The sequence below is a fragment of the Strigops habroptila genome, chromosome 2 (assembly GCF_004027225.2).
Source record: "Strigops habroptila isolate Jane chromosome 2, bStrHab1.2.pri, whole genome shotgun sequence".
NCBI classification, from domain to species: domain Eukaryota; kingdom Metazoa; phylum Chordata; class Aves; order Psittaciformes; family Psittacidae; genus Strigops; species Strigops habroptila.
Window position 1 is genome coordinate 21,663,182 of NC_044278.2, and position 12,093 is coordinate 21,675,274.

At 40.1% G+C, this 12,093-nt stretch overlaps 1 protein-coding gene across 6 annotated transcripts in view; it reads right to left on the minus strand.

The window, feature by feature from the left end:
* Positions 1 to 12,093, minus strand: part of SAMSN1 (SAM domain, SH3 domain and nuclear localization signals 1) — a 180,092-nt gene that overhangs the window by 14,017 nt on the left and 153,982 nt on the right. For all 6 annotated transcript variants that reach the window (XM_030476184.1, XM_030476185.1, XM_030476183.1 and 3 more), the window contains 3 exons: positions 4,603 to 4,674; positions 3,908 to 4,063; positions 1,260 to 1,380 (listed from right to left, as the gene is read on the minus strand). In XM_030476184.1, the coding sequence (XP_030332044.1) occupies positions 1,260 to 1,380; positions 3,908 to 4,063; positions 4,603 to 4,674 (349 nt within the window). The remainder of the gene's footprint in view (positions 1 to 1,259; positions 1,381 to 3,907; positions 4,064 to 4,602; positions 4,675 to 12,093) is intronic.

The following is a 12,093-nucleotide window of genomic DNA, read 5'->3' on the forward strand; positions in this document are numbered from 1 at the left end:
TACGAGAGGCCAAAGAAAATAGGTAGGAGATCTTTCATTAACATCTTTCCTACAATAGTCTTTTTCTGGTGATGATACTAATAGACTACACATTTTACTTACAGACTTTTTGAAATATCACCTCTGCAGATTAATAAAATGTACTCTAAAAGTGCAATTTAGGGAATTAATTCTGCTGAACGTCTCCTGTTTATTCAGAGAAATGAAAACAAGTAATGTAGAAGTTATTTTCTTTCATTATAGAGCTAGCTGAAACATCAAAAGAACCTGCATTGCAGAGGGAAATTTTAATCTTATCAACATTTCTGCCTGTCATTTTATCCAAGTTGAGCAATAAAATATCAGCAGAGTAATTCAAGCAAATTTGAGCAAGCTCTGCAATATCCCATCCAAATATGTTTTTAGATAAGAGCAGCAGTGTGTTGGAAGTAAACTCCTATATACAATTTTCACAAATCACATCACAGAAAATGATCATAAAAATGGTTTTGTTTGAGGTGATTGCTTAAGTGCACAACTCCATCTCAGGGCCAGATGAACTACTAAGTGCAAACAGTCTGGACTGCAGCTCAAGTCCCCACTTAGGGCTGATATGGTGCCTGCAGTGATGGCCCAGCAATGTCACCATTGACAGCTGTGGCCTGCTGCCCAGCAAATGTCCACAGCAGAGCAATGGATAGAGAGTTGGAGGCAAACTCAATTTCTAATCAAAGATCCATCTGCCCTCTGACTGAGATGACCGTGTTGGGGGAGGGTTTTCAGTGGGTTTGTGGAGAAGCAGATTGTATCTCTCTGCATCATGACCTGAAGCTGCCAGGTCAGGCCCCCATCACCCATCATCTCAGAGACCTCTCGCTTTGTCTGCCTCACATCTGCAGGGCCAAGGATGAACTCACAGTCATTACACCCAGAGAGGATGCTTGTGTGGCTGCTCTTGGTGATTGGGAGTCAGCACCATAGCAGTGATAACCCCCCAAAATTTATGGCATATATACCAGCAACATGCCCTGTAATCCATGGGTTTTTTTGGTTTTTTTTCACTTCAGTTAACATTTTGATTCTTAAAAACACTCACCTTATTTCTGGAGATTGACAATCTAGCCTACCTGCCACCCATTTAATCAAATCATGTTTTTGTCTGCCAGACTGAAGAGCTCTCTACCATTACATTTTTAATCACCAGCTCTGATACCTCAGACTTAAACAATAACAGTATTGATCCAGTGGCTGAATAAGAAGTATGGATATCTTGTACTTACTAGATGAGCTCCGGCCACTGTTCAGACTATAAAGACTTTCCATAGAGTCACTGGCTTTTAGGGAGACCTTCTCAGTGTGAATTCCACCACCAGGATTGCTGTCATCTTTTCCTTCTTCATTCTTTAACACAAAAATCATATGCTCACCACCAAAAGATATATTTTAGATAAATATTTGGCTTTTTCTTTTAAATCACCATTGGAGATTAACTCATCATTACACTTTATTAAGAACCACTCTATGAGTGAAAGCATTTTAGAAGGTGGTGTCTGGTGCTAAGGATGCCCAGCACCATCTCTAGCTCTTTATGATCTTGGAGAAATCACCTGCCTCCCCTTTGCCTCTCTCACTTCATTCCACTCCCACTCAAACCGCTAAACTGACTCCCGATCTCGGAAGACCCCAATATACCACAGCAGAGACAAAGGCTGTATGTGAATGGGAAATTCACAGGTAACCAGATGAGGTGTTTTTTCTGATTGTCTCAGAGGAGGAAATACAAAGTTTAAGTCTGAAAGCACATGGTGAAGTGCTAGCTGATGTTGTGTGTTGAACTTCTGAAAATCAGGTAGGCTGGCGTCCCAGCCAGGGTGTTTCGGATACAGCTTGCACACAGACAGCTTGCAGAGTAAGCCATTGGTGTGTTCTAGCACCATGCTCACCGCATTGCCTGACCTACACATTGGCCTCAAAACCCAGCGCATTTCAGAATTAACAGATGCATGTTTCGCAAAATCTAATGGTGTATGAAATTGGCCCCTTAAGTTTATAACATTAAATCACACCTCAGGATTCACAGCCTATTCAAAACAATAAGATCCATATTTTCAGTTGCAGGTAACTTAAGGGATGATGTAACAATGAAATTAAATAATAATAAGATTTCAAAGGAAGGAATTTCTCAGCAGATTTCATTGTCATCACATTGTCACATGTCACATGTCACATGTCATCACATCATCACATTGTCAGTATGTGTGATATCCTCATACAACTGAAACATTCTGCAGTACTTGGGATGTTACGTTAATATTTGCGGAAATATTATTTATTCATCAGTTGGCTGATGAAATCAAGCAAAGATGACAGGGCATGTATGAAGTAGAGACCCATATAGGTACATATGAGGCAAAGTATTGAAATAAAAGACTATGTTGGTTTTCAACAAGGACAGTGTTTGTTATACCAGTCAGCAGCATAAGCCATAGATTAATCAGTGGGCTGGTACTGATTGTCATCGTCTCCTGCAGGAATGAAGATCATGCTACACGTGTGTCCAACAGATAATTTATTGACTTTCTGTCATGTGAATCGATGTTGTAAACGTGCAGAAGGTAAATGTTGAAATTCTGATTTTTCTTATAATAATAATAATAAAAAAAGACTGCAACCTCTCAAATTTTAGCAAAAAATGGAAAGTAATAGACTAGGAGTCCTTGTCTTTGACCTCCAAAAACTGCTCAAAAGTATCCTGTGAAACACTATTTTCTACTTGTGAAGTTTCTATTTACTTTCTCAATTTATTTGATATTGACATGTATGTGAGATAGGATGCAGACTAGCTAGATTTTTTAGGATGATTAAGTATGACAAGTCCTTTTTCCTAATGTTTTTCTAAAGTTTGGAACTCACTGACATAACATATTGAGAAAACAGGGTTTGCAGTGTGTGAAATATTTTTTTATGTTTAATAAAGATAAGTTCACTAAGATTAGATAAGGTAAAAGCCGATAAGGCATATGAGTTGTCATGCTCTAGGATGCTAGCTGACCTCTACAAAATGGACTTTGGAAATAATTCTTGTATTGAAAGATAAATTCTTCTAATGAAACATTTTGTACAGGTCAAGTATCAGATTGACAATGGGGTTCATCTGGTACTTCCTTGTGTCCATATTAGAAGATTTTTTTGTGATGCTTATAGAAATGCTCCTTGATGAAAAAGCAGAATTAAATGATGTAAAATTCCTATGTCCTCCTAACTCTATCTTGGTCCCTTACTGTGTGATGTTGCAATTGTGTACAGAGTCATAGAGTCACAGAATCATAGAATCATAGAATCATTGAATCATAGAATGGTTTGCGTTGGAAAAGACCTTTAGATCATCTGGTTCCAACCCCACTGCCATGGGCAGGGACACCTCACACTAGACCATGTTGCCCAAGGCTCTGTCAAATCTGACCTTGAACACTGCCAGGGATGGAGCATTTGCCACTTCTTTGGGTAACCTGTTCCAGTGCTTCACCACCCTCACAGTGAAGAACTTCTTATATCTAACCTGAACTTCCCCTGTTCAGGTTTTAAACCCATTACCCCTTGTCCTATCACTACAGTCCCTGATGAAGAGCCTCTCTCTGGTATCCTTGTAGGCCGCATTCAGACACTGGAAGGCTGCTATGAGGTCTCCATGCAGCTTCTCTTCTCCAGGCTGAACAGCCCCCATTTTCTCAGTGCATGTGTGTGTACATTAACATGCAGATGAAAGAAACGGTACATACCAAAAGCTGTTTTAATTCAGGATGTGTTACTATGTTTTTATGGATTGTCATAACTAATGACAATTGAAACATGAATAGGAAAAAATGCACATAACATTTTTACTTCATACGTATTAGCATCAAAATCAAGATTCTTAAGCTGTATTTACCATCTCCTCAGAGAGTGCCTTGGTGTACTTTTTACCCATCTTTTTCCTCATGGTAAGGGAAATGGCTCTCATCTTCTTACCCAAACTTCCTCCATTATTTGCTGCTTTAGCTTGTACTCCTTCTCCAACATCACTTATAGTCTCCAGCTCAGATATCTGATTTGAAATGAAAAAGTAAGCAACAACTCATCATGAAAATGAAATTCAGTGTAGTGGAATAGGAATTACAGGGAAATATTTACAGAAGTTAGTCATAGCCATTTTCCTGGGGAATCAGTGTGCCTAAACAGGTTTGCAGCACACCACTGTATGTGTGAATGACAGAAAGAAAATATATTTTATGCTAGAAAATGTTGTTTCCCATTGGTTATTGTCCTTAATCCAAATAACAATTGAGAGGATTTTTGCCAGGGTCTTGAAAACAAAGATGGCACATCTGTGGATTGCATACATGTGCCAGTTACTTTGGGCATGCACCAACTTGAAGTGCACTTTTGTCTTTTTGAAAAATTGTTTCTAATCTTCACATCAAAGTACCAAAGTTTAGGTGTGATTCTCATGTTCATTTTAGCAAGGACTCGATCACCCAGTAAAGTTCTCACCAGCGTAAAATTCACACAATAGTTTCCCAATGTTTTTGCATAACTGTTGTGGAAAAGAGAACTGAAGAAAGTAAAACTTTGTTTTATACAGACCTCAGCAGAATCATCTGTCTTTGATATCGAGTGATGCCTGAAACGGTCAAAGCTTCCAAAGCTGCTTGTGCGCTGTGAAAAAAGAGAAGACAAACCTTGAATCATGGATGGTGTTTTGTTCTGTTAACAAGACTTAAATACAGCTGTCAAGTCACCTGTTTGTATTGAAAATTCCTCCCAGGTCAGTAGACCATGGATGGCTACATCCAGCTAGAAACAATCTAGGAGGTGACTATAGGGAAAAAAATAAGTGACTGTACAGCCAGCAGCAATTAAAAGAATAAGAGAAACAATGCTGCTTCTAAAACTAATTAGGTGATGGGTACAATTATGAGTTCTTCTATGTCAGTTTCACATTACTGGCACACAGATATCTATGAGTTACTTCTAGGTAAAACAGTTATTTATAAGCTTAGAAAAAAAAGGTGTTTCCATAAATATTATACAAGCTAGAGAGTTGGTAATGGTGGTTTAAACTGTGACAATTTATACAGTTTACTTTCGCAGCTGGGGAGGGTGTTTGTGGTTCTCTACCAACAGGAATCAGCAGGGACTGCCAAGGATTATGAATACATTTATCCAAAGTGCATACATTGAGGAGCAAGTAAGTAACAGAATAATCAGGCAGGGCTCATGTTTTCCTTCCCAGTCCTCCAATTCAAAAACCTGATTTTTAAACATAAATAGGTAGAATTTTTCCCTGTGCCACAGCTTTGCTTAACATAAGAAAGGCTGCACCACCTGGGCTGTGCATTAAGAGACTTGTGAATGGATTACTTATAACTCCTAATTTTTAAGTTGTCTGCACATAGATAAGTGATATGGAAAGGAGGGAAGTGGCACAGCAGATTTTTGTGGGAAAGATCACACAGAAATACCTGCCAGACATGCCCAGGCAGAGTTGTCTGATACTGCACTGGCCAGGATGGCAAACTGCATAAAATTGGCATCAAGTCAGAAGTCCCTTTAAGTGTGGTCCTAATAACAGCCAGTATTTGGACATTTATCCACTCTACAGTGTCTTTAAGAGCTTATTTTTATATCTTCACCAATACTTTAAGCTAAATCCAGAACAACTCCTTTTCTTCTTTTTTTTTAAATTTTTCATTCTTCCATACTAAATGAAATTCTATTAACGCAGTATCAGCGTTCTTGAGCAGAGTTTACTATTATATAGTATGTAATATCATCACAGTATATTTCTGAGTATTCAAAATCCCCTCTGGAGAAAAAAAACCCACTGAACTAAATAGCAAAGCACAAAATAAATACATCCTGAATGATTTAGTAAGCGATTTCAGACTACTTGACTACAGGTTTTCCTGTATTTATTCATTTATTTGCCTTGCCCACATGATTTCAGCCGAATCGGTTCCTTGCTCTATTGCTTTCTTCCTGCCCCCCCGCAGCCATGCGAGCCATCTTTTCATCTCCCCTCCAGTTTCCTAAAGCATCCGTTGTGCCCACTTCCCCTGGCATCTCCAGCTATCTCCTTTCACTCTCCATCTGGGAACGCCACAAGCCTCAAAAGGCCCTGAAAGCTCCTGGCTCTGCTCTACCATTACAGCTTTCCAATCTTCTCCACCAGGCAAGAATTTCCATGAGGTTCAGATGCAACAGAGGTAGATCATCCTTTTAAGCAATAAAAGAGGAAGAGAAAAGGACTGGTTTAATAGCCAGTCCCATTGCCTGCCTTTACATTGAAGACACGCTTAATGCTGGCATGAGGCTGCCTGCATAGAAGCTAAGGCGAAACCTCTTGGTGATGGTAAGAGGAGCAGAACTGCCCAAACACCAAGCACTGCAGGGAACACAGCCCTTGCCTCACCCATCCTCCCGTTCTGCACCCAGGTGGCAGGGTGAGTAATGCTGCTGGAGTGCCGTCCTCTGGACAGCTGGAAAACCAAAGACGTGCTTAAACCAAGACCTAAGTAATGATTTCAGCTGCTGGCAATTTTCTGAGTGCTGATGCAGCCCTGTACCTGTTCTGCCCACAGCTACCAAGCTCCTTACTCTCACCTTTCCTGGCAGCAGTTAGTTCTCCGTGGGGCTCATCAGTAACTGTCAGGCTCCTGATGCCGCACAGGGTGGCAAGGTGGCATTCAGGCTTCGCAACAATGATCTTAAGGAAGGAGTTCATCAGAATGATACCAGCTAAGCCGAACACACACATACCTCTCCTGGGTATTTCCATCCAGGAAAGACCCCTTGTTATTCTGTCCCTGCCTATAAATCATAGAGTTTCTATCCATATTAGTGCCTTTATCTCTAACACACAGTCACTTTTAAACTAAAAAGAGTTGGGGGGTGGGGGGCCGGGGAAGACAAAGAAAAGTTATGAGAAACCATGTGAAAATACTTTGTCTTAAAGTCTCCATTTGAGAAGAAGAAAATCATCAACCTCTGGAACAAATGAAAATAAAAGCTCCTTGCTGTTTCATTTCCCTGTTTTCTCACACTTACTTATTAACCAGCTTCCCCCGCAAAAAAAGAAAAAAAGTCTTAGTGTGGACAAAGCAGTGGGAGAGGCCTGAGGGCAGCCAGATGGAATAGGAAAGATGGAATTTCGGGTCCATGTTCTAAGCACTGCTGTTGAAGAGAAAAAGAAAATTTTTTTTTTTTTTTTTTTTTTTTTTACTGCATTTTTGGGCATATCTAACCTGAAAAATATTTCTGGACAAAGGTTATTTGAAGAAGCTGGCCCAGATTTGTGAATATTTTTGGACAAGTAAAATGACATTTACTATCCACTGAGGGGAATTGGCAGCAGGGGAAGAAAAGAAAAAATCACACAGCTCTCCTCTTAATTGATTGTAATCTCTCAGTAAATCTCTGTTGGCTAAACATTGTGGTTTATTTGTTTGTTTTTACCTTGTGAAATTGAAAAGGACTATTTGGACTGTGAACTTTATTTTATCTAAAATTCCCATAAAGAACTTTGCTATTAAGTAGATGAACAATATCCTGTGACAAGGGGTTAGCTCAATAGTATGATATAAAAACACAGCCCCAAGGATTATGGTTCTATTAGACAGGATTAACACCTTTCACTGGCTTGTCAACTCAGCCAAATGTGCCCTGCAGCACGGAGTGGGAAGGACAGAAAGAGGGAGGCTGGGATTCACAGCAATATTAGGAAAGTAAAGTATAAAACAGTCTCACACAGTGATCTCTAAACATACACTGACCTTTCTGTTGCATTCAATCACTTCAAGATGTCTATTAGGAATAGCTGTATATTAAACTGCAGATGTGCTGAAAATACTTTAAAAAGAACAAGAGGAAAAACATTGTTTATTGTTGGTCTTACCTATAAACAGCTTGAGCACAGGGAAATCAGTTATTCTTTTTCGACCCTTGAAACAACCTTATATCCTACATGTGCAAAAGCCTTGGGCTATTTTGTAGTGTACTTCACTGTTGCTTCATGCCTATTAAATATTAATAAGGGTTACAGGATGATTTCCACTATTCTAGATAATGGTCTTGTTGCACTGGAGAGCACTAAATAGGGCTGCTTCAGCAGTTCTCTATACTAACTTTTTCCATTAAGTAATCAATAGCTACCACCTTTTAAAAATGTATTCAACCCCATTATACTGATAACAAAAAGCAGATTTAGGAGCTTTGGGCTGCAAAGGGAACAGGACTATTACTTTCAGTAGTGTCAGTCACTGCATTAGTGTCAGGGAACACCTACTTTGTGAAGATACGGTCAGGCCTTATTTCCAGGTGAAGGGAAGCTTTTAAAGTAAATGCAAAGCTACTAAGAGAAAATATGCTATTGACTTTTGATACCAGGATTCAGTGTCCTATAAAGTTAAGTGATTTTCCTGGCTGGATTCATGCAAGAGCTACCAATGGATACGTAAAGCAAATACAAATTTGCTCAGTAAAATATAATGGAAGCATGGGCAGGGGAGAAACACTTTTATTTTCCCACACAAGGACTGATCAAATAATTACTACAAATCAATGCATTAACTTCCCCTTCAGTATACCAAATTAGCATAATGGAAAATACCATAGATATTTTCCAGCATTGTTTATATCCTTTTTCCATCTTTTCCTATATCTTCAATTCCCCAAAATCCATGAACTTTTTCAATGAATCCATGATCATTTTCAAGGGGTAAGTGCTATGTAATTGCTGTTTATTTTAATTTGGACAGTTTGCAGTTGATGATCTGGTTTGTCTGTAAATAGCCTATCATTTTCCCCAGAAAATGGTATGGTATACAAATAGAAAAACAACAAGAAGACGTTCTGCAATCCTTATCTTTCTGTTATAAAACCTCCTTCTTTGTAGGGCATACCATAGAAGAAGTCAGTTAGTTCCTATGTTTCTCCATGTCTAAAGACAATCTTTGAGCCAAAGCTGACAGCAATTATCTTGCTAAATAATCATTATGGATGACATTCATCTCATATTTTCCTGCTCAGAGATTTGGTTCCCTGCTGTGAGAAATTCTGGCCCATTATGTTTTGCTTCAAGTCATATTCAAAACAGCTTTTAAGTCCAGCATGACGCAATGGCTTTGTACTGGCCCTGTTGCACAAGCTAATCTCTTCAAATTCCTCCATGCATTCTCATTTTTAGCTTCCATTCATCCTTTGACTACCCAGACCATGTATGCTTTATAGAGGCAAATGTGGTCACTGGGAGTAGCAAAAAGGGAGCTCAGCATGTTGCCCAATTTCCTTGCCTGCCACAGACACTTTTATTTTTCCCTCTCTCCTCAGAAGAAGCCACAGCAGCTCCCAAGAGGACAGTCTGTGCTTGCTGCTTTGTTCAATGGAGATAAGTGGAGCTCAACATTTGATTCATTTCTTCTATTCTCTGATGCTCCTACTCCCTTCAGACAGAGGAGACTACTCTGAGAACGATGTAAAGAGCTACCAAAGTAGGGATGAATATTGTGAGTCTGGTAGCTTATGCTGCATGAATAATCAAAGAAAGTGTCTCCTACTTTCCCAGAAGGCAAGATAGCAATTTTTAGTTTTGGGATAATCCGTGAAAAAACATAAACAACAAAGCCTCCCTCACTTCTGTATAAAGAATGAGAATTTGCCCACTAGATTCTCACTAGTGTGAATGAGAATTTGCACACTAACTCTCCAAAGATTAATAAAACAGCCAAAAACCAGAAGACATCATGACCTCTGTACCTCAGGGATTTTTTTCCTATTTACACATTAGTTATACATATAGAACTTCTGACTACTAACCAAGATATTAATATAATTTTATAGCCCACACGAAACATGGCCTAAACCTTGTACTTCGCCAGTCCAAAGCAATAAAAAAGATACAGCTTGTTCTTGCTAAGTCAAATAGGGCAATCTACTGAAATGGCATTTTTAACTGGCTTAAAAATGACTCTGTGAAAGACTGGTTGTTATCGTGGTCTGCTATTCGGTAGCTACATGGAGGTGGGGAGAGAGGGGAGCAAAGTGGTCTTTTAACAAAACTGCCACCATGAAGCGTCAGAGCAAGCATCCTAATTTTACTAATGGAAAATGACTGGAAAAGAAAAGCTGTGCAAAATGAGTTAATCGTACTTAGCACTCCTCCAGGTCAACAAACTTCACTCTCCAAAGTAAACGCTAAGCAGCTGTTATATCAGTACCTCTACCTGGTACCAGGCTTGGTCTCTTCAAGCCTGAAGCAATGCTGACACGAAGCATGCAGTTCCCGATAACCCAGCCTGCACGTCAGAGTTTCCACTAGAAACTCAGTTCTTGACTGCTTTCAAAGGGCACCTCGCACAGGCCACGCACCGACACAACTGAGCACAAGCGGGAAGCTACAGTTCATAAGTTAAATGAGGGTGAGATGGTTTGCAAGGTCTGTAAGTCTTCCTCAGGGAAGAGGCAAGCCACGTAGGAAGTCTGAGCAAAAAGGCAATTTCATCTGGCAACAAATGTGCTGTGTTGATTAAACAAGTTTGTGAGGAACTAAATAAAGAAGCAATTTAAGAAACGTATATGTTAACACTGAGAAAGTTTTTTACAATGTAGTGGTGCAAAATGTGCAAGGGGGGAAGAAGCCGACTCCTCTTTCTTTAAAGGCACATTGACCCTGAATTTTGAGCACCATTGTTCCTGCCCAGTTGCTGCAGAGTACTCTCAGTTCCCAGTGAGAAACGTCACTCCAAGTGCTCTTCTGGTAGTCTGTCCAATTCTGGGAATGTGCATGCAGGTATCTGCAATAATTATGTAATTAAGACTTTATTATTTATATGACATTTAATTAAAAGTGACTTTCAGTGGCACACAAAACCATGAAAAGAAAATGACTTTAAAACAAGGTTAAGGATGTGTGACAAACTCAGATGAGCTATGAACATGGCAGTTAAGGACTTGACATGATGTGCGCTTCCACCTCCCTGGTATCTTTTTTACCCTTCACTTACACATGGGCAGAAACACACATGGGCAGAAACATTGAGGGACAAGCCTGGAAATCCACCCGCCACAGAACCGTAACTGCAGTAAAGGGAAGTGCTGACTGAGTAGACTGGTTAAACACCACATAAGCATTGCAGGCTTTGATCTTTAATCCCTTAAATACCAACATCTTTCCTCTCCTGAAACTTTCTCCTCTCCAAACCATGCATTCACAGATGAATTCACATATTTTAAAAAAGAATAGCCTTGTTTCAGTTTAAGTAATTTCCCTGATTACTTATACAGCATAATTTTATTAATGCTGTGTGTTATCTAGGTCCTGACCTTGCAGGGTTCAGCTGGATTTCTTGAGAAATTACTTTCATGTGTGTTTGCAGGCTTTAAGTGAAAACAAAAATATATATATATGCCCAAAGCTGACAAGCTGAGAAGCAAGTAGCTCCAAAGGGCTCAGTTTTTCAAGGGAACCCATGTCTGTCCGGCACACACGGAATGGGGCAGCTGGTGCACTTCCCCAGCAGAGGTGGGAATGTGATTACCATGAATGCTTCCATGCAAGAGCAGAAATGGCGATAAGGAGCCTACCACCTCATCGTGCTATACATAGACTGCATGCAGAATAGCACGGGGGGACACAGCATGCCTGAGGGCCTTGCTGTTCCTTTCGGCAAGCCTGAGAAGTGGCCACAGCTGCCGACCGCAGCACGCTTGTCTGCTTATTGCAGCGCGGGGTAGACAGAAGATACACCTCTCTGGTGTGACAGTGCTTTTGGTCAGAGCCTCTGGGACTCAACCATTGTAACACAGCCATATAAGATCATTTACAGCGGTATTTCAGTGGCAGCAGAAGTGTTCTTGCCTATCTTTTGCTTCATTCAGGAGCGACATGGGAGATGGTCCTGCTCCTAGGGTGTCACCAAGAATGAAAGGCAGCTTCTTCATTCCTTGCTAGGGAGAGGTACATTTTCAGTGGAAGGTGTTCCTTCAAGTGACCTTCCAGAGGGAAACAAGATTGAAAAATAACCTTGAAGTCATGGTTAATCTGACCATCCTAAAGGCTCCTTTGGTTTTTCTGAAGGG